This window comes from Sipha flava, unplaced genomic scaffold (genome assembly GCF_003268045.1).
Source record: "Sipha flava isolate LNK unplaced genomic scaffold, YSA_version1 270_pilon_pilon, whole genome shotgun sequence".
In the NCBI taxonomy this organism is placed as follows: domain Eukaryota; kingdom Metazoa; phylum Arthropoda; class Insecta; order Hemiptera; family Aphididae; genus Sipha; species Sipha flava.
In genome coordinates, this window is record NW_020272934.1 from 287,337 (window position 1) to 315,026 (window position 27,690).

General features: G+C 29.4%; 3 protein-coding genes across 5 annotated transcripts; 1 reads left to right on the forward strand and 2 right to left on the reverse strand.

Moving 5' to 3' along the window:
- Positions 1-1,530: 1,530 nt before the first annotated feature.
- LOC112685240 lies at positions 1,531-2,747 on the reverse strand. The gene is made up of 3 exons (XM_025557074.1): positions 2,580-2,747; positions 1,963-2,518; positions 1,531-1,885 (listed from the first exon to the last, which is right to left on the reverse strand). The coding sequence occupies exons 1-3, from the start codon at positions 2,719-2,721 to the stop codon at positions 1,792-1,794; spliced, it is 792 nt and encodes a 263-aa protein (XP_025412859.1). The 5' UTR covers positions 2,722-2,747; the 3' UTR covers positions 1,531-1,791.
- Positions 2,717-27,648, reverse strand: LOC112685238. Of its 3 annotated transcripts, XM_025557069.1 has the most exons (11): positions 27,418-27,648; positions 24,686-24,772; positions 24,432-24,589; positions 24,149-24,329; positions 19,780-19,988; positions 5,562-5,708; positions 5,270-5,497; positions 3,502-4,012; positions 3,101-3,419; positions 2,913-3,045; positions 2,717-2,851 (listed from the first exon to the last, which is right to left on the reverse strand). In XM_025557069.1, the coding sequence occupies exons 6-11, from the start codon at positions 5,575-5,577 to the stop codon at positions 2,739-2,741; spliced, it is 1,320 nt and encodes a 439-aa protein (XP_025412854.1). In that variant the 5' UTR covers positions 5,578-5,708; positions 19,780-19,988; positions 24,149-24,329; positions 24,432-24,589; positions 24,686-24,772; positions 27,418-27,648; the 3' UTR covers positions 2,717-2,738. The 3 variants fall into 3 exon arrangements, with proteins under 3 accessions (XP_025412854.1, XP_025412855.1, XP_025412853.1); XM_025557070.1 differs by lacking the exons at positions 19,780-19,988; positions 24,149-24,329; positions 24,432-24,589; positions 24,686-24,772; positions 27,418-27,648 and adding an exon at positions 6,388-6,705; XM_025557068.1 differs by lacking the exons at positions 5,270-5,497; positions 5,562-5,708; positions 19,780-19,988; ... (2 more) ...; positions 24,686-24,772; positions 27,418-27,648 and having other exon boundaries at positions 3,502-5,263.
- Positions 14,054-15,656, forward strand: LOC112685246. The gene is made up of 4 exons (XM_025557078.1): positions 14,054-14,131; positions 14,323-14,337; positions 14,429-15,404; positions 15,472-15,656. Exons 1-4 carry the CDS (start codon positions 14,054-14,056, stop codon positions 15,654-15,656), a joined length of 1,254 nt encoding a protein of 417 aa, XP_025412863.1.
- Positions 27,649-27,690: the final 42 nt, after the last annotated feature.

Sequence of the window (27,690 nt, forward strand, 5' to 3'; positions counted from 1 at the left end):
ATTTTATAATTAATATATTTTATTAGATTATTATAATTAAATAATATTGATAGTCATTAGGATGTAATATTAATATTATTTACTGGGGAGTATACGCAGAAGGGGTAGTTGATATTTATAATATTAAAACACAAATATAATATTTTAATTAATAATATATTAAGCTACAACAAATAATGTATTCGAAGCTTTAGTTTTTGTTGATAATGTTATATTAATTTAGAATTACACACACTTTATAGTTTATCAGTCATTTCAGACGGTAGGGATCATGTTTTATGCAAAACAATAATAGTTTTACCATATAAATATTTACTGTGAGCCTTTTTTTCACGAAGCCCATATTTTTTTAGTTATAATATCATATAAATTAGTTTTACCACAAAATATAGTGTACATCGAAAATATAATTTCAAAAATAAAAAAATCTATGTAAATATAAGACCAACAGTATGATATTGGTATTGTTACAGAATAAGGTTATTGTATGTCTCAACTTATGACTAATGCACTGTGCATCTTTGTGTCTTTGTGTCTCTATGAAAGTTAAAAAAAGTATTATTTTCAAGTATGAACAAGTATTTGCCAAGAGGATTGGGAATTTTGTATTTTGTGTCGATTTATTATTTTTTAAAAATGATTAGTCTATTTTAGTTTAATCTAATTAACTATCTAATTGATGAAGATTATTATGAATATCGTAAGTACATGTTGTCTCATTTTATAAACAAGACAACTGATTTAATTTTTAAATTATCGACGAAAATGAATATTCGAAGGGATTGTGTTTTATATTATTTGCCAATATTAAAATATTTCATATTGTATATAGCTGTCTACGTTATAATACTAATCTATGATGTATTTATCGAATAATGATAATAATGTAAGTAATAGATAAACAAATAAAATCATATAAGAACTAAAATATTTTATTATTTTTAACGAGTTATCATCAAGTTCTATTCAATAGCTTAAAATATGTAGTAAGCATTAATCGTTCAACTTGTACATATTTCAGCAATTAGGTATATATTGTAAGTCGCTGTTTTATTTTCTTGTTTGAACTTTGTGTAGATGTATAACGTTTAACGAATGTGGTTATTAATACGAAAAACAGTTCGTTTATTATATGTATCGTCACACACTCATACATATATGCAATGCAGGGTGATTATTGTACCTCACCACCAAAAATTGATTTATGTTTGTAGAACAGAAATCGATTTTTTACAGTTACAATTTTACAATCAGTTCACAAGCTACAAATGTTACATTTTTACAAGTTCACTATGTTAACAGACTTAAAATTTTACAATTTGATAATTTTATAATGATTTATAAATATGACATAATAACATAATAATAATATGATTACATGATACAGATATTTTCGAATGCAATTGGTTTTTTTTTTTTTTTTTAACATACTGTATACAATATATAAATGGGATTACAATCTTAACACTATTATTTCCATAGTAGAAATATTACAATAATAATTTAGATTAATTAAAATGGTTAGTGCTATATATGTAATGTTGATTAAATTTTTTTTTTTTTACAAATATAATAATGGTTAGTATTTGTTAAAAAACTCCACAATATTACGAGTTACGAGATAAAACTGTTTATGCCTATAGTTTCCTATTTATGAATTATCCATTTTTAAAGTTGTAGTATACGTTTTGTAGATATATCTGAACTATGGAAACTCGTCGCGATCTTTTTGAATTTATGCAAACAATTGAAGGTGACAGTAGTTTGAAAATTCAATACGTGCAAAATAACTTAAATAAGTATTTCAGCTACCAATAAATCCATCAACTCTTTTTCAGAATCGTTAAATCTATCTAATTCTGTTTCATCAAACGTTGGAGTTTCCCTATAAAAAAAAAAAAAAAAAAATCAAATAAAAAATATTAAAAGTAAAATAATTTAATTATTTTTTTAAAAACTCACTCGTTGCGATAGTGCCCATGAGCCCTGGTATTAATTTGGTTCTCGAGCACAAGCCTCTTATCATCGGATCGGTTTAAAGCCAATTTAACTGTGGAAATTGATTTCATCTGATGTTTGAACGATCTTAATGATATATTTACTCGATATGGAGTGTATTGGTTGGTTAAAGATTTTTGACCGGTACATTTAAAAGCGTTGAACTGATTAATAGCCAATTCTCTGGCATTCCTAGCCATTGAACCATCCCAAAACAAACATTGTTTATAATCCTCTATAGTCATGTGATTTTTAACGACGTGCCGCCTAACACCTTTTGCTTTGAGTTTTTCTTCGCCTGCTAGATTATATGCATAAGATTTAGCTCGTAGTGCTACAAATTCCCTAATAGCTTGTCCTTTCGTCTCATCAGTGAATGTTCCGGGTAATTTTTTTCTGTCGACACAATAGCATGGATGATTGGGTGATAAGTTTGAAGTATCCATACGATTTAAAATATTAGGTTTATTTATCAAATCCGTGTAAAAGTTAACGGTCTTTATGTAATATATTAACGAATCTGGAAAAAAAATTATATTTTATTAGTAAATAATTATAAAAATAATATATATGATACGCACCAGTATCCGTATACATCAGTTGAATGTTTGAACCATAGTTCTCAACCATAGAGTTATAATGGAAATCATAAATTAATGTTTTTGATAAATCTAAAATCGAAAACCCTACATATATCGGCTTATCAAACTGTAATACATCCATGTTCAAATGTATTGCTGCTAATTTATTGTAATATCCTTAAACGTATTTCGATTAATTAATTTGGCACATTTTTTTTCATCAGAAACAAGTTGCATCTTCATTCTGTTTCTGACGTTTTCCATTGTTTTTCCTATAATTTTAAGAGTTTAAAAATATTCAAGAAAATAAGAGCTTAAAAATTTATCTCATACCGAATACTGCATTGTTCATTAATTTAAAAAAATCTCTCTCGAAGTCATTTAATGCATTCTTTCTCATATTCGTATTCAATTCAATATATTTTGCGAGCCACGGTGATTGGTTGAATTTTAAAATCCTATGCACCTACATAAAAAATGTAATTAAATATAATTTTAATACTAATAAATACAATTGTTACCTTTTCTAAAATCAACCCCGCTTTCAGAGCCTGCTTCAAAGCCATGTAATGTATAACATAATTCCTTTTCGAATATAAATTAGCGACAAGTTTTTTGATTTTTGATCCAGGTGGGATTATCCTCTCAGGTAGATACGGTAAATCATTGTGATCATCATGTAATGATTGAGGATATGTAACATCAACTTCTAACGCCCACCCCACCTTAGATGTTTCATTCATACCATCCAAAATATTTAAAATATTTTCAGTATTAAGATCACCTTCATACCATAAAAATCCATCTTTAGGCATTGCCTTACTCATTGCCCAACCGTAACTAAAAAAAAAAAAAAAAAAAAATAGTAAACAAATGTATAGTTATAATATATATTAACATAATTATATTAGAAAATACATACAGATTTGTTGCATCTAAGTACGTAATCCACGAATCCGGTTTGGATGGGTCATAGTCAGGAATTTCGCTGTTATTGGCTTGAGCATATCGCTTGCTTGCTTGTGTAAGTCCACCACGAATTCCAGCTTCCATCATTAATATTTGGTCGTAGTCTGACAAAAGCTCTAACTCAACTTCCGTAAGTTTTAACATGGCATCGAAGCTGTACCCAGGTGCAGTATAGTAATAGTTGGGATCCAAACCATACGTAACCATACATAAATTTCTGAAATTTTCGAAAACATCGCAAAGAAGCATGACGTCCACTTTCATATACCAGTCACTATATTCTCCAAGACACTTAAAATTATAATGTTCCCATACTCGTTTTGCATGCTCATAATCCTCGGTGTCAATATGCGTTTCGGTTAATGTATTATAAAAGTTTTTTTTTTCCGGCAAGCATTTTTCGTTCAATTTTTCCCATCCATCAGTGTATTCATAGCAATATATACCTTTTCTGGTCACCAGTTCTATATCATTTGAATTGAAAACTTTTAAAGTTTCTTTAAATTTCAATTTATCATATGTAGCTAAATTACTAACTAGTTTTTCTAGACTGTCTGACATGAAGCGAAAAGTATCTACAAAACGGATTTGAAATTTGTTTGTAACGTATTTTGAGAAAGATATAAATTTTTCCTCTGTATTAGGTATTACATTAATTGTCTTTGTATCAAAACCCAACTGTGTCACGATGAAATGTGAATCATAACCAAATAGGTTATGAAAAAAAATTGGCACGAAATTAGGTATTATCATTTTCATATTGCATTGGTTAAATACGGTTCCTCTATATTTTCCTGTTAAATGATCGTGATCTGCGACAGCATTGTTTAAACTTTGTACAAATTTCACCTTGCACAGTGGACATGTTCCTCTGGTGATGATATTATCATGATATATTTTATTTTCTTCGCTCATTATAATTGGTATATTTAAGTTAAGTATATTTTCAATTTTTAAAGCAACTTTAACTATTTCTTCTATAAACTTTTTAGCAACGTCACCTCTACCAAAACTAGAATTTCCTCTAAATATAACTGGGTCCGTTTCTATATTGAATTCCTTCAATAAATATGTAGGTATATCATCATTAGGCTTAACAAAATAGCAATAGCTCATGACGTCATGGTGGTGAATAATATTAGTATTGCTTGTAATATTGGTATCAGTTTGTTTTTCAAGTATTGATTCGAAATCTGCATAAATTGCAAATGGATGCTTTTGTGAATGACCCCAATTTTCAAATTTTAGAAATGTATTAGGATTTGGTAATAACGGTACTGTTGGTTTATTTTTATTACAATTCATTTTATGATTTTTAAGCCGTTGTTCAGCGGTAACACCCCAACGGCTGATCCCCCAGTATGATTTGAAACACCGCTTACATAACAATGTGGTATGTCCATGCCGCGATATTTGGGCACCAACTAATTTTGCCAAGTTAGTTATACAACAATAATGTTGTCTGCCATTTCCGTCATCGAATAACAATAAATCATGATGATCGTTTAATTCGTCATCGCAAACTTTTAATGGGTATATGACATATTTATTGAATTTTGATTCGGCAAAATTTTTTTTCGAAATTTTTTTTACGTTATTTTTATAGGTTGGTTCTCCCTGTTTTATGCTATAAACATTGACTGATACTTCATTTTTTTTTCAAATTTTTTAATATCGTTCAATGTGGTAGGGAAATTTAAATTAAAAAATTAAAGCGTTACCTCTTATAGTATCTGCTAAATCTTGTTTTTGAAACTCATCCAATACAGCCATACAAATTTCATCATCAGGCTGAGAATTGATGGATTTCGCATTTGATGTACCAGCCGAAATATTTGGAACAAAAATCTGAGGCGATATCTGTATATTGGTTTGATGAGCGGGTTGGACGACGGATACGATCTTGGATTCGACGTTCGGTCTGCGGTTTGCGGGAACATTGACGATTCCTTTGTAAATAAAAAAGGTAATAAATTAAATAAATATCATGTATATAAAATAATAAATATTCACCATGTATGTTCTTCATGTGTCTGATGATATTGGATTTGTCGTTGAATGTTGATTTGCACAAAGTACACGGGTAAATCACGCAGTTGTTACGTGCCAACCGTTTGATCCGTTAATTCAGTTACAACGTCTCAGTCAACGCTTGTGTTCCTACGTTTAATAATTTTTTAGTGTGTTCATCAATATTTTCCTCTTTTACAAAACTTTTGTCAAGATCTTCCACACTACCTTCACTTTCACTTTTTTCCCTATACACCGAATTAGCTACTTTCGATGGAGACGAGTCCGGACTGCTATGCTTACTCATAAAAATTCTTTACCCATTAACTTTTAATTCTCAATAATTCAATAATATTTTCAATAAATTCAATAATAATAATCTCAATAATTCAACAATAATAATCTCTTTAAATAATTTTTAATATTATTCCTTTTTATAGTAACTCCAACAAAATAATATTTTTCCCTACAGTATTGAGCCTCTGGCCAGATAAACTCAATAAATTTCACAATAATAATTCTCAATATAACTTCAATATAAACTCAATATAAACTCAATATAATTTCAATATAACTTCAATATAATCACAATATAATTTCAATATAATCTCAATATAATCTCGGGATCCCCTTTAATAATTCAATAATTCAATAATAACTCAATAATAATTCAATAATAATTCTCAATAATAATTCTCAATAATAATTTGGGTATTTAGTTAGAATTTTTAGGTGTCAATGGTTTTTTTTTTATGAACATAGAATGTTTTCGTTTCTTTTATAAAATTGTATCTTAAAATAATATGGTTATTACAAAATATATGCTTACAAACAATTGTTGATTGAAGACATGTTGTTGACTGAATGATCCGGTGGAGTATCAGCTATTCAATGGAAGTTGAGAAGTTGAAGGACTGCAAGTTGTTCAGCTCCTCGATGGTTCCGATGTGGAATTGCCTTCTATTGAATATCCTACCGACTGCGCCAATTTTTTTTACGTGCCAACCGTTTGATCCGTTAACTCAGTTACAACGTCTCAGTCAACGCTTGTGTGGAAGTGTAGCCAGGAATAAATAAGACTTCTTATTTTTAAAAATGATTAAATTTATTTAACTTATAAAAATTATTCTAACTACAAATTTTGTAATATTCTAGTGATAGAAATTATTCAAGTCCTAACAATTAAACTTATAAAATAATTGGAAATATTTCTAAGTCCAGACCATAACATACACTGACGTGAAGGTGCTCAGTGCAGCATAGACAAGACTCGTCTGATTTGCCCTTGTTTTCGGGTCCCTTTTATATGTGATATTGTATGTGTGTGTGTAAAATCCCAAATGTGTGTGTGTAAATGAATAAGATAATAAAATAAGATAATTTCCTATAAATTGTGAGTGTGTGTGCGTTATCTCCAGACCGTGACATAATTATTGACGCAAATGCCCAGGATATGGTCACCACATCATTCCGATAAACTATTTTATTTCAATTTCCCAGAAAAACGTTTATGTGAACCCTTTCACTTGTCCACGCTTGTGATTTCGATATTCTAATTCCTTATTGTAATCTCTAGTGTAATAACCACGTGAACACAATAATCTAACTTATCCATAGTTGTGGTTTTTGATGTACATGGGAACCTCCTTGTGATGTTGTGATGTGTTTTACCGTGTGACTACGCGGGACGTGACACAGTTATGCTTTTTTTGGTGTTCAAGTAAATTACGTTTCAGCGTAAACACTGATGAACATTGTTCGCAATTAAACATTTTAGAAATTTATAAGATAAAAGCGTAATAAATATAAAAAGATAAAGATGTTTAAAAATTAAACACTGCAAAAAAAAAGAGAAAAACTGAGAAAAACACGGAGTATAAATATCGTACAAACATAGATGAATACGCAGAACATGTGTGTACAACGAATACTCTGGACACACACTGACTGACCATAAGCATTTGTCAAGCCGAGTGTTTTCCGATTCAATATATTTTTATTTTCAGAGATTTCATCACATTAGTAATTTCACTGTTGTTAGCATTATTTTTATTGTATATCTTAGGACGATGTTATGAATACGTATAACAATTTTGTATACATAAGGGTTGTAACTTACCATTCGTCTATACAACATCATCATTTATTCGAAATTATTACGTTAGATTTCAAGGACAAATAAATCTTAACATATGTACAATATATTTAAACTTCTCCAATTTTGTTTACATAAGGGTTGTAACTTACCATTCGTCTAGACAACATCATCATTTATTAAACTGCGGGCGTTTGTGCTTGGAATTTTTATCATGTCTAACGTATGTACAATATATTTAAACTTCTCATTACCCGCTAAAATTATTTGTTATCAATACATCATACCCTGATAATATTTTTATTTTTTTTTAAATATATCTTATAATTTTACTATATTCGTTACATTTATTACTATCATTTCTATTTATCAACACCATTATATAGAGAAAAAATTTGATAACGATAACGTTGTAGCAGGTAGTGAGGGGGAGGGGGGACCAGCAAGGACCAGCTATCTACTGTATACGTTGTAGCAGGTTAGGTGCTAAGTTCTAAGTGTTGCTGATTTGTTAATGAATAATTCAGAAGAATGGTATTCCATCATTCAGAAAATGGTGGAGCAAAATAAAAAAATTTTGGATAAAAAAGATGACGACTTGGATGAACTTGATTTATTTTTTAAATCTATGGCTATAACAGCTAAGAAATTACCACTTAAAGGAAAACTTGAAGCTAAAAAAAAAGATATTTTCATTGATGACACAACTTGAAGAAAAGTATTTTTTAGAAGAACAACCTGTAAATCCAAATGCTGTTTGTCAAATATTCATGCTCCACTTATCCCATTACAACATTTTCAAACATTAGATTCCAATCAACCTTCCCCGTCGGGTAGTATTTACTCTAGATCTTCAGACTCACAGTTTTCTATGTATAATAATATATTTGATTTTGTTTCTTTCAACTATTCATTTAATTGCTGAGTATTTTATTAATTTTATTAAAATGTTGATTTTTTTAATCTTACTGTACCTAAATGTCACAACTACATTTATTTTAGAAGTTTAATTTTTATTTTTTCTAACTATATATTCTAAACTGACATGATGGTATCATCGCGACATGTCGTGATCACGTATTGCAGACAACATTTCAAATAAGTGGTCGCGGCGACTGATCTTGATCGTCGGTCGCCGCGACATGTCGCGTTTTGCAGACCATACCTTAAGGGATGAAGATAAAGACTAATTTTTATCTAGGAAAAAAAAATTCAAGAAAAATTTAAAACCATTATGGGGTTAAAAGTAGATTATGTAAGATCAGGAGATGAAGGAACATCCAATGATGGGAACACTTCTCGACGATTTTTTGATAACCCTCAAAAAGCAGCTGAAATAACGGTAATAAAAGAAATCCTTATTAAACGTTGTTCAACAATTCTTAAAGCTATGTCATTTGGTTATGAAATAAATAAAGAACCATTCAGTAAATACGCAATTGAAACAGTTACATTTTTAGTAAAAGAATATCCTTGGTACTATATGCCATCCTCAGTACACAAGATATTATTACATGGCTCATTAGTCATTTCTGCTGCTTTACTTCCCATTGGCCAAATCTCCAAAGAAGCACAAGAAGCACGCAATAAAGACCTAAAAAATATTCGCGAAAAATATTCTAGAAAATATTCTAGGATTGAAACAAACGAAGAATTGTTATATGGACGGTTAGTGTCATCAGTTCCAGTCATTTCTAGCCTAAGAAAGTTACCAAGCAAAAAAATTTCATCTTTCTCACAAGAAGTATTACAATTACTAATTGCAGCACAACCAATAAATGATTTGAAAGAAAATAGTTTAAGTGCAAGTGATGAAAATTAATACAAATATCATTGATATATTTTATATATTTTTATGTTCAGTATTAATAATTTACAGTGTACTTTATTTCAAATTGTAATTTTTAATTTTAATAAATAAATTAAAAATTGACTTCTTTAGTGTAAAAAATAATTCAATATTCAATAAGTGTCAGTCTTTAATATGATAATACTTTTTCAAAAAAAATATGTAAAAATATTTATAACAAAAAAAAATGTATTACAGGAAACAAAACTTGTGTAATAAAATATATCATATTATGTAAGTATTTTTTAAAAAAGAATATCAAAAACAAATTACAATACTAATTTATGTATTAAATTAACACACAAAACTAAAATTAAATTATTTAATTAAAAATATAGTTTTGACCATAAAAGTAAGTTAGTTGGCCAACCCCGTGAGATGTGATTATTTGAATAATGTTTCCTCGTTAGATCATATTTGTGTGAAATGTGGATGTGGTTAATAATCAATAATCATTTAATTATTACCTTGCTTGAACTTTGTGTGGCGTATGGCATTTGATAGATGTGGTATAATATTTATAAGAGTTTATTTATTATATGTATCATTATATACTAATGCATATCAATATGCAATGCGGGGTGATTATGGTATTATTGTTATCTAAATACGTGGGACACACCTCCCCACCTAAAAATTAATTTATGTTTGTAAAACAGAAATTAATTCTTTACAGTTATAGTTTTACAATCAGTTAGGTACATGTTTACAAGTTTAAAATTATAACAGCAATTTTACAATTCAAAAAAAATTATTACAAGTTTACAATGTTAACAGAAATTTTACAATGGACTTAAAATTTTACAATTTGATAGTGTTACAATAATTTATAATATGAAAAATTAACATAATAATAATGTTATGATTAAATATTTTTTGATTACATATTTATATAAATATATTAATACTATTATTTCCATATAGGAAATATTACAACAATAATTATTCCCATAATAGGAACATTACAAAATAAATTATGGTTAATTAGTTTAATGTCAGATAAATAGGTTAGTGTTACATATGTGTTGATATTTAAACATTTTATATATATATATATATATATATAAAATAGTTAATGCTTGTTAGTGCTTTCACGATAATATGACTTAATATATAAATTACCCATGAGAATTATTATTATTAAAATTTTACTTTTTTTTTTTTAAAATAAATCTAAAGTTAACATAAGTTTTACTAACTCTCCTTCTCAAGTACATACAAGTGTCTTAAACACAACATATGTTTATCCCATTTCTCTTCTAATTTAGCTCGTTCGGAATTCGTATCACTTGGATATCAATCCCTCTCAACCATTTAATTTTTTCTTTGACACCCCTTAATTTTCTGTTTGGATTCTTCGGAGGTAATGGAATTGATTGATAGTATTGGAGGGGATTGTTAATGAATAATTGTCGCTACTCCTATTGTTATTTCCTTTTCTCTTTTTCTAGTTTAGTGCTAAGGCCAATGCATAGCGCGAAAGTTCATCCTGAATCGTTAAAATATATGAGTCCCCTCCTACTGTAGGTGGAAGAGGTCCTACTATGTCCATACATATTCTTTCGAATGGTTTCGTTACCGTGGAGGTAATTAACATGGGTTGCTTTGTTTTTATATGAGTTTTATTCTTTTGACAGATTTCGCAATTTTTAATATATTTTTTCACATCTTTTTTTTAAATTTTTCCAGTTATGATTCATCTTTAATCTTTTTATTGTTCGAGATACTCCCCCATGTCCTCCTAAAGGAGTATTATGGTACTCATAAATTATACACTCTTTTTCCTCATAAGTCCAACTTTGTTCAGTATAAATAGAAACTTGTATCTCAGTGTCCTTAAAAACATATCTAAACATAGTCCTAATATGTTCGAAATTTGTAATCGTAGTTAGCCCTTCTAACCGAATAGTGGAGAAATTCTTTATTTCGTTCAAAACACAAAATGTTTTTATTTCTATAATTGCTTTAAGAAACTGTTCTGCCCTTAATTCACTCAAATATGTTTCTCTTAATTTATAAAATATTATTAAACGATCGTTTTCTTTAAAAATATGAAAGAAATTCGTATCAGAGAAACTAATTGGAGATAAAATTTTATTTTTTTCGATATATTCTCGTATTCCTAAATGCGTGATTATTAAATCACCGGATATCGGAAATAAAATATTTTCATTAGTGGTGGCGTTCCGAATACTATTTGGAATTTCTATAATTCTTTTATTTAATATAGGTTTTTCTTTGGCTTTCAAAAATAATTCATAATCTTTGTCGTAAGTGCTATCGGTTATCATATTTATACGCGATAAACAGTCGGCATTTGCATTAAGAGAACCTGCCCTATAAACAATCTCATAATCATATTCTTCTAATTGCAATCGCCATCTCATTAATTGTGAAGATGCGTCTTTTAGATTAAATAAATAAGTAAGTGGCCTATGATCTGTTATGATCTTAAATTTTTGACCGTATAGATATGGTCTGAAATGTTTAACAGCCCATACTATCGCTAATAGTTCCTTTTGGATAACACTATAATTTATTTCGGCTTTACTCAAGGTACGACTTGCGTAAGCAATTGGTTTATCAGCAGGTAGCTCCCCCTGAGATAATACAGCTCCTATCGCGTATTGACTGGCATCAGTCGTTAAATTAAAATTTCCTTTTTCCCAATCAGGATATATTAATAGAGGTGGATTGGTGAGTACACGTTTTAATTCTTCAAATGCGTTTTCGCACATATCAGTCCAAACAAAAGGTACGTCTTTTTTTAATAAATTGGTTAGTGGTTTTGCTATTTTTGCGAAATTGTCGACGAAACGACGATAATAGTTAAGTAAGCCTAAAAAAGATTTAATATCCTTCGCATTTTTTAACTTTGGGTAATCGCGTATACATTTTAATTTATTTGGATCTGGTGAAACTCCAGTTTCACTGATAATGTGACCTAAATATAGAACCTCCTTTCGTAGAAACATACATTTGCTCGGTTGTAATTTTAGATTGTGAATACGTAATCTATTAAAAACTTTTATTAATTTATCACCATGATCTATTAAACTTGACCCGTGTACTACGATATCATCGAGATATGCTGTGCACATCTCTTCTAATCCCATTAAAATTGATTTCATAGCACGCGTAAACGTGGCTGGTGCGGAACTTAACCCGAAAGGCATTCGTAAAAATTCATAATGACCAGATTTTGTAGAAAACGCAGTTTTATGAATATCAGCTTCATCAATTTTAATTTGATGATACCCACTAGCTAAATCTAACGTGGAAAAGTATTTAGATGCTCCCAGTGATTCTAAAATGTCTAGTAGATTGGGTAAGCAATAAGCTTCGTTTTCAGTTACCTCATTAAGTTTACGAAAATCGACACATACACGAAGTTTTTGTTGTCCATCCTCCCCAGTTTTCTTTTTCACTACTACTAAGGGAAAATTAAACGGTGATACGGAATTACGGATAATATTGTCTTGTTTCATATTTTTAATTTGTTCTTCGATCTCTACTTGATAAGCCCACGGAATACGATAAGGTCTAATGTTAATTGGTTTCGTAATACGTGGTGTATTAATTTTATGCGTTACAATGTCTGTTGCTGTTAAACGGTCCCCCTCTAAATAGAAAATATCAGAATAGTTATTACAAATACTTATTATGTTTTGTTTTTCCTCCGTATTTAAATGTTCGGTTTTAATTGAATCATTAAGTAATTTAATTCGACCCGATTGATCACCTTAAGAAAAAAGAAAAAAAATGTATTAATTTTCTTTTCTAGTATAATTTGTATTATTATTATTTGTTATTTATTTTTTTAAGAGTTTGTCATTGAACTATTTTATATTATTATTTTGTTATTAATATTATTATTATAAAAATTATATTATCAAATTAAGTAGAGAGAGGTGTGATGTTGGCGACACTGTGATTGTGCTGCGGTAACAATAACCGAACAAAACGCAAGCACATGAATGGAAAACGTTTTTACATATTATGATATTTTTTAAAATAAAGTACAATAAAGGTTCTTATACTAAAACATAGTTGTTTTATTTGTGTTAAATACGCGAGACACAAAAAATAGTATGGGAGCCTAATTCAGGTAGCGCTAGAATAATTTTCAGCACTATCACTACCGCGATGGTAGTCTTTAGTAGTTGATGATAGTATTTAGGTTCAAGGTTTATAGATAATATTATCTATAAACCTTGCTCTCAACCTACTGTTGCGGACATACATAAATGTAGGTCCTTACGACTCTTACAATATGAGCGGGACCACATAAACTGTAATTATAGTCTATTCAGAATAACCTTGCCCACTCGACCGACGAAAACTCGTCTGGTTCGCGCATGTCAGTTGCCACGGTGAGCGCTGATGTTTGGCGAGTTGCCGCCGCCGACGCGCCGCTGTTGTATACGTAGTGGACAATAATATCACATGTGTTCACGATTCTACATTACCACAAGCGTTCATTCCGCAACACGTCAAAACACCGCACACCCACCGTTATTTGCTATTTTTTTATATTATTTTTTATTCAACATGAGCATGGCAAGCAGTTCTAGTGATGAAGATGCTCAATATGTCCCATCACCAATTAAAAAGCATAAAATGGGAAAAGTGAGTATTATATATAATATAAATAAGTTATCATAAATTGCATTCATAAAAACAATTCAAAATGTGACGAATAACTTTTTTTAAATTTTAAAATTATTTAAATAAAGTAATATTTGATTCTCAATTACAAATACGTCCTTCAAGACAGTATTTTTATTAAGACTTATTTTTTTAAAATATTCTTATTTAAGGCTATAAGTGGGGAAGTAAGAATCCGAATTGTAAATATGTACAAAAGTATTACAATGAATGAACCTAACATATCCGTGAGATAAATACGAAAACAAATATCGGAAGTATTGGGTGTTGGCGAACGTTCGATCCAGACAATTATTACAACATACAAGGAGACACACAAGGTGGTTGCTCCAAAACAAAAACGTAAAAAAAAAATCATTTCGCGATCTTTTTGACGAATTTGCAAAAAACGCAGTACGCAGACACGTTCATAGCATTTGGTTTCGTCGTGAAATTCCAACAATAGATAAAATTCACCAAGCCGTATCCGCTGATGACAATTTGCCATCAATATCGCGAACCAATTTATTTCATCTGTTGAAAGATTTAGATTTCCGATACTGTAAACGCAGTAGAAACAGTGCTATGGCTGAAAAAAATGAAATTGTTGATTGGCGTAGAATGTATTTGGAGAACATTAAAAAGTACCGAGAAGATGGTCGACATATTTATTTCCTCGACGAAACATGGGTGAATGCTGGCGATTGTACATCGAAAACATGGGTCGACACAATAGTAGGATCTCACCGGGACGCATTCCTAAAAGGTCTATCGACAGGTGCTGTTAATCCCTCGGGTAAGGGCAAACGTCTCATTGTACTCCATATCGGCTCAGAAGATGGTTTTCTACCCGGAGGTTTATTGTGTTTCGAATCAAAAAAAAACACAAGTGATTACCATGACGAAATGAATGGGGACACATTTCGTGAGTGGATGGAGGGCATTCTACCTCTATTAAAACCCAATTCCGTAATTGTTGTGGACAATGCGTCCTACCATTCCGTCACAATCGACAAAGCCCCATCATCCCATACCCTAAAGGCGGATATCATCAAATGGTTGGAAAATAAAGGAGAAGTGATAAATCACTCAATGGTTATCCCTCAACTTCTACTTAGGGTCAAACGTTTGAAGCCGCTACATAAAAAGTATGTTATTGATGAACTGGTAAAAGCCAATAATCATACTATATTACGACTCCCGCCATACCACTGTGAGCTTAACCCCATTGAGCTGGTTATCAGCTTGGTCATTAGTAAAGAACCACGTCCGGATGAATAACACAACATACAAACTTCCTGATGTAAAAAATTTACTGATAGAAGGCATAAAACGAGTCAACGCAGAAAAGTGGCAAAATTTTATAAGCCACACTAACAAATTAGAAAAACAATTTTATGAAGTCGACAATATTATAGACGAGGTCTTGTCCGCGGAGAAATCAGATAATTTATTGATGACTTTAACTGGAGACACATCATCTGAAACGGATTCAGATAGTGATTAATAATGACATAAATTTTTGTAAATATGACCTTAATTTTTGTAAAGATCTGTTTAAATATATGAGTAATTTTTGTAAATATGAAATTTGTATTCATTTTTTTTGTTTTAATTTCCTATTAAATTGCATTTATTGATACTTATTTGGTTTTAATAATAATTGTACACAACGTAGGAATTGTGTATGGTGCAGAACAATAAGGTAAAAATAAAGTACAAGAAACATTAAAGAAAAAAAACTATAAGTTATAAGTTTTTTGTTATAACTTAACATTATAGGTAATAATTATTACGGTCGTGTAATTATGATCGCCTGTATACACGGGCGGCGGCTATCGATAACGACAGGTGACGGCAGCAGTCGACAATTAACGACCAATCACAGACCACCTGAATCTCGCCGGGGGGTCGGACGACTGCCGGCGGCTCATCGTAATGCGCAAAAGTGGGCAAGGTTATTCTGAATAGACTATAGTAAGATCGGGAAATTATTATGAATAATAAAGTATTCGCAATAATAAAAAGAAATTATTAATCTAATTGGAGGGTAATACAATGTTTCGGACATACATAAAAGTAGGTCCTTACAATTACCAATAAATGATTAGCATCGGTGAACAATGTAGAAAAGAATAATTAAAAGTCGAAGGCATCATCGAACAAAGCTAAATCTTTTAATACTGCAATTAGTAAAAACGCATATGAGAGATGCGCGAATAGTAATATTAACAAGGTCACTAAGGTAATAAATTTTATATTTATAATACAAGAAAACAACTTTCGCACAGCGCGGTACGTTTGATTCCCACGGGACCTAAGTATATAAGGGGGTTGGGAATAGACCAATAGGCAGATGTGGTTTACAGGTATAATCGCAAGCACCTTCACGCCATATCATTTCTTAAATTAATGTTTTGTACTTAGAAAAATTCTTAAATAAACAGTTTAATTATATTTGAAGTATTATCCTAAAAAACTTAACCATCGTTACGATTGAACGACGGCACGCAACACTACCTTACCTCGTGTTGTTGTGCAGTTCTTGACGTTCTTGTATAATATTATAATTATTATTTACTGTATTATTTATTTTTATTTATTGTTATTTGTACGCTGTACCTATATTAATATTATGTCGCGCGGTTGTGGAAGTAAATGTGTGTACATGGACTGTGGTAAATCCGCTCGTAATAATCCAGATTTAATGTTTCGTAAATTTCCAACAAATGAAGACGTTCGTAAAAAGTGGATTTTGAGTTCAGGTACGGACAAGAATATTGGAACATTATATGAATAATGGAACATACTATTTTAGATGTTAATAAAATACATAAAAAAAATTATTATTTTTATCAAAATTAAACCACAAGTGTAATATTAGATTAATTCATACAAAGTGTATGGGTATGACTTGATACCTGGTAATTGATTCCCCAGTATCACAGTTAGTACAATCCTATACGACTGATTCAAGTAAAAGGCAGAGTGGCTAAAAAAAATTCAACATCCAAGATTGCAGATGTCGAGACATTTGTGCACAAAGAAATCGATGCAGTAACTACGGACGATTGGGCCCAATGTGGAGAACATTGCGTCGAAATTCAGGAAAAGGACTTCGTCAAGGCGGGACTAAAGGATGATATATTAGAACCAATATTATTGAACATAAACACTGACGAAAGTAGTTCAAGCGAAGATGAAGACGACAATGAGGACTAAATAATTTCAACTCAGAAAAATATTATACGTCTCTTGGAGGCCAGAGTCTCCGAAGAAGCCTCAAATGTACATAGGAAATTATTTCTAGATATAGAAACAAACAACGTCAATAAACATATAAAGGCATCTAAGAAAGTTAAAGACAATAACCAACCCAATACATCAGAAGCTATGGAGACGGACGATGCACCGGGAAGGGAATTAACGAGTCCCAATCAAGGAAAGAATTGGTAGGAGGCCAAATCCAATGCCTGTTCAACCCCCCAGAAGAGTCACTATCGACCTCGTCACAGATGTTCAAATATCTGAGGCAGAGTTCATTGAGGTAGTGAATAAAAGAAAGAAAAACAAAAAGAATACTACTGAACCACTATCTGATGTAGAGAACCAATCCGGGACCGAATCAAGATCTCGTAGTAATAGCAGAACAGCAAGGAAAGAAAAATTACACAAGTTAAAAGAGCAATTTCCCCCGAAAACTTTCACGGTCACTATAGGTGAAGGTGATAAAGCGGAATTATGTGTTATTTCAAACGGCTGTGGTAGCCAAAATCGAAACCTTACAGTGGTAAGATTTTTTGGCGATCTTGCTGAAACAAGGTTTTCTGTTATTCACAACTATCTACCTTTTCGTGGACAATCATTACTTCCGGTTACCGCGATTTTGCAGTCGTCAAACGGGTAATCAAACAGTATGATCGGGTCTACTATGTCAAAGAGTACACGCATTTGATTAGTTCGGCGGCACATAATAATCGTTTTCTGGTGTGTTTATTGAAGGATAGGGGGTTGTTGTTCCCCCTGATAACAATATACTTGATAGAAAGCATTATTGGCTAGAATTCAACTTTAAAAAAAAAAGTTAAAATAGATGGGGACATATATGTTTAAATAATATCAGTATTTACTTGCTTAAATACTTGTGAATCATTTTTCAGCATATAACTACATGTGATTAATGATATTGTTTCTAGGTATATATTGGAACGTATATCTCAACAAAACTATAATGCACTGTCAACTGTAGAAAAACCTAAGTTGAACATTAGAACATAATATTAGATATTACTGATCACAGACGATGAGAACGATACTTCGCGTTGGAGCGGAGAAAAGGTTATATGAGTTAAAAGGTTTAAATATTAAAATCAAAAATCTACGGGGTCAAGGTTATGACAGTGCCGCAAGTATGAGTGGGAAATTAAATTGCGTTGCAGCTTTAATTAAAAAAGAATATCCGAGTGCATTGTATATACATTGTAGCGCTCATAATCTCAATCTGTCAGTATCATATGCTTGAAATATTCAAGGAATAAGAAACATTATGGGTACTGTAGAAGATGAGAATTAATGAAATAAAAAATCAATTCAATGTCAATTTTTTGTATTTAGAGCTAGATTACTATTTTTGATAGGTTGTTCTGTGTATTAAGGTTTTAAAATTTATAAAATCTTAAAAAGGGAAATTAAAGTCGAAACAAAACATTCCTACATCAAAAACTTGATATATCCGTATAGTCTGTCACCATTTTTTAGAATTACAGGGAGATTTAAAAATTTCTTGAGGCAGTAAAAATCAAGATTTGAAAAATTCTTGAGGCATTAAAAATGGGTCAAAATCTCAATTTTACAGAGTAATTAAAAAAAAAAAAAATGATACATTTTTAGAGCATGGTAAAATCGAGATTTGAAATTTCTGAGGCAGTAAAAATGAATCAAAATCTCGGTTTTACCGTGTAAATCAAAAATTCAAAAATTGTTATTTTTTACTACCTCCGAAATTTCAAATCTTCCTCTAATTCTAAAAAATGGTGACAGAACATACAAATACATACTATTATTGTCTTCTTTTATAAAATTTATTTCAAGATTTTCTATACTACCTTCACTTTCAATTTTTTCTCTATATACTGAATTAGATACTTTTGATGGAGACGAGTTTGAACTGCTATGCGGACTCATAAAATTCTTTACTCAATAACATTAAATTCTCAATAATTCAATAATAATAATCTCAACAATTCAACAATAATAATCTCTTTAAATTCTCAATATTATTCCCTTTAATGTAATAACTCCAATAAAAATAATATTTTTCCCTACCGTGTTGAACCTCCAGCGCCAGATAAACTCAATTAATTTCACAATAATAATTCTCAATATAATATCAATATTAACCTCAGGATCCCCTTTAATAACTCAATAATAATTCTCAGTAATAATGTGGATATGCTTGGTTAGAATTTTTAGGTGTCGATGGTTTTTTATGAACTTAGAATGTTTTATTTTTTGTTTTAATTCTAAATAATATATAGAATAATTTCTATATATTAGAATTATTTTAGAAAGAGAAAAAAATTGTTACTTAAAAATAAAATAACTATTGCAAAAAAGAAAATTATGCTTACAAACAAGTGTTGATTGAAGACATTGTGGTGACTGAATAATCCGGAGGAGTATCAGCTATTCAATTGAAGTTGAGAAGTTGAAGGACTGCACGATTGTTTGGTTTTTCGGTGGTTCCGATGTGGAATTGCCTTCTTATTGAATATCCTACTGACTGCGTCAATTTTTTTGCGTGCCAACCGATTGATTGAACTTCAGTGATTCATGCAGTCTGTTCAACCGATGGATGTAGGTAGATTTAGTAAATAATTAATGCTAATTGTGGTAAAGTGATTTATTAAACTGTTAAAAATTATTCTGAGTACAATTAGTTAATTTAGCTGTTAAAATTAATTTAAAGTCCTAATATTAAACTGTGATGAAAAGTATTCTAAGTTCAAATATTTAAACTGTTGAAAATATTCTAAGTCCAGATATTTAATTTAAACTCTAAAATTCTTCTAAGTCCTGACCATGACATACACTAGCGTGAAGGTGCTCAGTGCCACATAGCAAGAACTTGTCTGATTTGCCTTTGTTTCCAAGTCCCTTATAAATCTGATGGACGCAAATGTATGTGTGTGTATATGTAAAACAATAATATAAATGATAATCCCTTGTTAATTCTGTATGTGTGAGCTAACTCTAGACCAGCCCATATTTAACAATGCAAAGATCCAGGATGTAGTCATTATTGTTTCAATCGTCTATTTATTATTTGAATTTCCTGTATAAAATGACTATGAAGACTAGTTATGATTCTATAATAATATATTCATAATAAAATAATTTAACTTATCCACGGATGTCGTTTTGATATTTGTAGGAACTCATATATTATGTCATTGTTATTATTTAACTACACTGGACGCGACAATGGATATGGTTATTGTTATATTCATCTACATCAATTTATTAACTGGGTGATTACAATTATTACAAAAACAGTTAAGAACACTGTAAAAATATTTTCAAATATTTTCTTAATCACTTTTTCATGAATTTCTAATCAAAATCTTTAAGAATTTAAAATATGTGAGCATTGGGAATTTTGTGTTGGAACCATCACTATAATATAATGTTTTCATATTATGTTTGTTCCTGCACCATCAAGTAAGTTAAATTCAATAGAATTAATATATTTATTTATTTTCAAGTATAAAATTGCTGTACAAAAATATAGGTGGCCATTGAGAAAACTTAATTTCTTTAAAAACCAATCTATGGCTATGCTAGTGGACATAGATAGATCATAGATGTTTCCTTCTATGGTCATGTAATAACTTTTTTTAATAAATAGCATAATATTTATATATATTATATTATTATTATTATTATATTACATTATATTATTACTATCTTAAATCATGATAAATAGTGTTCCAAATCACAATGAAATAATTTAGTTCTTTATTTAGGTTGTTAAAATAGCACCAACTAAAAAGAATAAACAAGTACATTTTGTCGAAAACATGGATTAATACTGATTTCATTATATCCCAAATTCACACATATACTACAACCTCTAGATATCGCCATATTTAGCCCTTTTAAAGGTAGATGGAAAAGAATAGTAAAACAGTGATGACTCAATAATGAAAAAGAAATCACAAAATCAGATGTACCTCTAACCTTATTACAGATAATAAATGATACTGGATAAAGAATATTCAGTCTGGCTTTCATGTAACTAGTTTATATCCTTTTAATACTGATAGGGTTGACTACAATAAAATCATTGTAAGAAACATTCCAATACACGAAACTACAAAAAATATTGATGATATAAGATCACACCTAACATTTATTGAAAATAACATAAATAAATTTGATTTTGATCTTGTAACAGAATTCAAAAGAACATACAAAGGAAAGTATGAATAGGATGGGAAAGTAGAAGCATCATTGCTGTACACTTTATGGTCATCAATGTTTGAAAACATAAATAAATAAGAAAATTAGTCTAGCCAAACTGATAATACTGTTGCAGTGTTTTCATAAGTATCAATAGCACCAATATAGCACCAACCTAACCAGAACATAGAAATGACACTTTGAACTCAGAAATGTGGTCGAATATACCATCAATCAGCCAAGCAGAAGAGACTCCATCATTTAGTACAAAGCCACCAAATATACTAACATGACAAGCAAAAAGGTCATTAGCAACAGTATTTAATGATGTTATAAAGTGACCAGAACAACAGGAATCAAAATCAAGTCGAAAAAAAAAGAATATACTCCAAGTTTAATTACTTCTGATAAATGCATTGAGTTTCATGATTTAAAAGCTCGTGAAAAATTAGAGAAAGAAAAACAAAAAGAGAAAAGAAAACTAGCAACACTGGAAAAAAGAAAACAAGCTGAAATAAAAAAAAAATTGAGAAGGCAGAAATTAAAGGCAAAAAAAGGAAACTTAAAGTAGTTGAATCAGACACAAAAAGCACAAAGTCAAAAATGAGCTGGAATTCTAAAGTTAATTCCAGTGATGATGAAATTTTAGCATAGCCAAAATGTAAAAACCTACTTCCAAAAATTATAAGTTTGCAAACAAGACCTTAAATTTGGTGACTATGTACTATGATCAAATTTAAACCTGTAGGAAAAAATTTTTTTTTATAAATATGTGGCAACAGTTGTTAAGGTAATTTATAAAACTGAAGTAGATGTCAAATACTTTGAAGCCTCGGATGAAGAAAATATCGAATTTGTATTAGTTGAAGGTGATATATCTGTTGTAGATTTAGATGATTTGATTCACAAATTGCCATTGCCAGAGTTATGTTTTAAGAACAGACAATAACTTTCTGTTTTCCCAAGTATTGTTGAAGTGTATGAAAAATTTAAGTAAAACTGAAGACAATATTGTGTTCCTATAATATGCAATAATGCAATATATTCTTATTGTAATATCCTAGTTGTAAATTGTTAACCTTCAATGTTTTAGTTAGGTTTCTTTTAAGTTTATTATGTTATATTTTTATATTATAATGATTACCAAGTGTTAATATTTGTTTTATGTTTTTAAAAAGTCGTTTATGTTATTTGTATATTTATAACCAGATCAGAATTTTTTATATTTATTTGTTTTTATTTTCATAGGTAACTACCTAATTTTTTTATATTTATAGTTTGTTTTTTGGAAAATTAAAGTTCTTGTCATATTTGTTTACATGAAATAATTTCATTAATTAACTTATATTATTTATCACAGTTATATAAGTATTAATAATTCATGGTTAAATAAAATAAAAAATATTTTTACGGTGGCCATAGAAGGGGAAAATGCAATTTAAAAATATTCATACAAATTTCTAATTCAAAAATATTTTTAAAACTTTGAAAATCAAACCAAGTATTAGTGAACTTATGAAGTATGTATGGTTAAATTTTCAAATCTTTTCAATGACCATAGATAGAAAAAATTAAATATCAATAGAAAAAAATTTTTAAGGTGGCCATAGGTGGCGACTCCACCCTACTATTTATATATATATCTCTAATATATTATGTATGTTTTAAAAGTATATAATAATAAAATATTACAATTAACTGCTATAAGACTTTATTGAAACTAGTTTGTTAAGACGTAAAATTTTGATTTACTTTATTTAGCCCCCTCATTTGAAAATCCTGGGTACGCCACTGATGGAAGGTGTTGATGGTATATTATTGTTGCTACTTTTATTGGTTTTCTTTTTTCTTTTCCTCAGTAATAATGACTATATTCTAATTTCAAACTACTAGGTGAATAATTACATGTGCAAATGTATTATTACTTATTATTAATTGTTATTAGCTTAATATTGGTTTTCTTAATCAATTTATCCTTTTTATTTTTATAATCCTATTATATTCTTAATATAATTTTATTGGCCCCATTTTCCTTACTATAAAATTAAAGATACATTTTGTCAGTACGACATTCGTTACTGAGTTGTGACAGTGGGTTATCTCATGCTTTATATTTTATATCAGATTATGAGTCTCCAATAAGTTTAGCATTCCACCATTTTTATTTATTTTACCTATATACATATTATATAATTGTTATTCTTCATCCATAGCTATTAATTTTAAACTAAAATTAATATCATTACTATTTACCATCAAATTTAAATTTCTGATTTTAATCCGTTTATCTGGGTTCTATCTGTGTTTCTGTTACAACATACTAAGTCAGGTCTCCTATGGTTAATGAACAGATACCTATTTAAATATGTTATAGACAGAGTTACTTCCCCCCAGAATAGTTCATATTCTGCGAGTTGCCCCAACAATGGTGTGAGCACCTCTTGACCCAATTATTTATTTCCAATTCTACTCTAAATAAGAACCCACTTATACGTACAATAATTATTTCTAAATTATCTAAATTATTTCTATGCTTACGAGGCGACGTTGGAAGATTCACATGACATCTTTGATTAATTAATTAGTTGAAACTGTTGTTGTTGACTGGACTCTGGTTCTTTCTTCCTGAAGTTGCTTAAGTTGAAAGTTATGTCCAATTAATATAAACATCTTTATTTCCATGGAAATTAGATGTTATTGATTTAATTTAACAGTCAGCCTGCTTCCATTTAAGATTAAAAAAATATAAATGAAAATATATAAATACATTATTTATTACATAAACACAAATGATTATTTATGATTATTATTAATATATTACTTGTCTTGATGAGCAACATTTACAATATTACTAGTTTTGTAATATTGTATTACCCAGTAGTCCTCTCCTGGTCAAGTCTGACATTTGAATGTATATATTTTATCATCTTCTTTAATTGATGTGCTTACCACATTTAATTTATCCTTATATGTTAAGTGCTATGTATATATAAAACAAATAAAAAAATTATTAATAATTACCAATTTTTTTTTTTTTTTTTATTTAAAGAATATTCTTAAAATATAAATGTTTACATTTTCATTTTTCATTTATTTGCTTAATTTCAGTTCTTTTTTTCTTTTGTTAGATACTATCAGAGAAATCGATACTTATTAATTAGCCTAAAATAAAACATGCATTATTATTATTATTATTATTATTTAAAAAAAAATAATGACTGCATTAGAAAATATAGCAAATGAACTGCATCAGTCTGCAAGAAAAATCATTAATAACATGATTTAAGGATGATCTTTGGCAAGCAGACTTAATAGATATGCAATTACATTCTAAAAAAAAAAAAAGGTTTTAAATTTATTAAATAAATAAAAAAAAAATAAAAATTTTATTAGCTGGAATAATAGAATGAGTTATTCCAGCAATAAAAAATAAAATGTATACACATTTTACTGTAGCAGAAATTATGAGGTGTTAAATACAGTTTATAATAATTTAAAATAAACTATAAGCAAGTTATATCTAAATAAATAATAAATATTTTTTGGATGGGTTTAAATCGTAGTTGGAAAGAGAGCTTTGACCCCCTCCCATAGTTGTGCCTCTGTACATGGACCCTATATATTTGGTCATACACCCACTAATATGTACTAAGTTGCGGTACTACGCACACATACAACCAACAGATCTCATGTCAATCTCAATCATATTCAACCATCTCTTTTTTTGGTCTTTCTTTTCCTCTTTTCCCTTCAACATTCATTTTCATAACCACTTTTACTCGTAGGTGAACATTGGGGGTCTAAGCCCCCCCAAAATCGAAACTTTGTTAGTAATGTTATTCGCTGTTTTATAATTATCAGTTGGTTTTTTTGAAAATCATAAAATAAAAAATTATAAAAACTATTTGCAATAGCATTAACAATACCAATTAGTTTGGCTACTTGCAAAAGAAGTTTCAGTGCAATGAAGAACATAAAAACTTGGCTAAGGTTCAGCGATTTTTCAATACTATATATTGAAAATGATATATTGAATGTAAAAAGCGATGATATTTTGATTATCTTTGCTGATACAAATAGATATTTGTCATTAAAATAAAATATTAATTATTTTTTATTATTTAATTATTTAGTGTTTTTTTTTTAATACAATTCAAACATATCTATATTTTTAATAGTTTCATGTTATTATTTGTAACTTAAAAGGTAAAAAAAAACTTAATATGACAATATAAATCAAAATAAGCAAAAACATTAGAAAAAAATAGTAAAGCAGACAATATTTTGGTACACATATAATATATATTATATATAATACAGCAAGTTTTTAAATGTGATTTTTAATATGATCACTAGTTTATAATAGACCATAAATTGGAATCAAAAAGAAAAACTTTAACCAAATCTCATGTTATTAAGGTTAAATTGACCTTTTAATTGAATCATTATCAAATAATTAAAACACTTTAATGAATTGATAACTGATAAATTATAAAACCAATTATATTTAAATTGGTAAATCATTGTATATTGTATCGTTTAGCAATAGTTATCGTCATAGAATGTGTTAAGTTATAATTCATAATATTTAAAAATGTACATAAATTTTGGGCAAACAAGATGATAAGCAAAAGATTTACTTATTATTTTTGACAAGTTAGAAAAATATTAGTAAGGATAAGCCCCATTAATCGTAAAAATTCCTTAGCCTGCATTAAATAAAATTTATAAAAAATGTAGGTAAGTTGATTGTTAAATATGATAAAAAAAAATGTATGCCTTTCCCAAATGATGTAGATTATTAACCCGTCATCGCTATCACTATATTTTGTATCGTGATTAGTATCATGTTAGTGTTACGCTAAAACTTAGAATAGTGAAACAAAGATTAAAATGTTTTTCTAATTATATCCTGAAAAATTTTAAATATTTATAGCAATTATATTCAAATTTCTTGTAAAAATAATAAAATACAATTTTTTTTTTTTTTTGATAGAATACAAAATATATTATAAAAATTAAACAATTCACTGTTTTATAACAAAATATGTTAAAATAATAACTCTTCATTTGATATTTTCAAGTTTTCTATCTTGGTATTGTATGTTGGGCAAGTAGGAATAGTATATTCTTTACATATATATTATACATATATACTGTCTACAGTATATACTAAAGTTCAATATCAGAGTTAGAATCGGCATCATTATCATTGGAATCATGTGATCATTCTCAGCTTCACTTAACCATGCAGACAATTTACACAATTATTATCCATATTGGGAAAAAAAAATGAAAAACATTTAGATGCGATTAGTATTATGTGACCAAAACACTAACAAAATCGATAATGCGGAAATAAACACTTCATAAGATTCAAAAATAGAAGTTTTCCTATTTTAATTGTTATATGAGTAAAATACTATTTGGGTAAGAGGTATATGGAATTTCAAAACAATATATTTTCATTTAAATGAATGGTTCCTAATTTGAATTCAATATTAGCGAAACGGTAACACCGATACCGATGACGGGTCAATATTATTAACACGGTTTCAACAAGCTTGAAATTTTAACACATCGGACGGTAATTATATTTGGAAAAAGGAAAATTTCAAATTTAGCTTTATAATAAGGTATGCAAATTTTAATCCAACAACTCTTACAAGTGAAGGAACATAAAAAAAAAAAGGGTACACGTGTTACGTACGACACAGGTTCGCTATCTCCGGACTGGACTGATATTGTTTAAGATTAAAACGAGCGTTTGTCGACCGATAAATTTGCGAAAGAATAACTCTGCTTACCGGTGTCAATGATGCTGATGTTTCATTCGCAGACTGTACGCCGTTTTCGCCGCGCAAAGTTCCAACGGACGAGTTTTCGTACAAACTTGACTCGCGGCGCCGAGCTCGGTCTTCTCAACGATGGACGATGGACTAAATGGCGATGAACGAAAATCCCGGTTCTTTGTTCCGTTGTCACGTCAGCCAACTGGAAAACGTAACAGGGTGGTTACAAGGTATTGTGGCACGTATATGCGCGCGCCCGTCCAAAACCGCCCGTCGTATTTCTCGTCG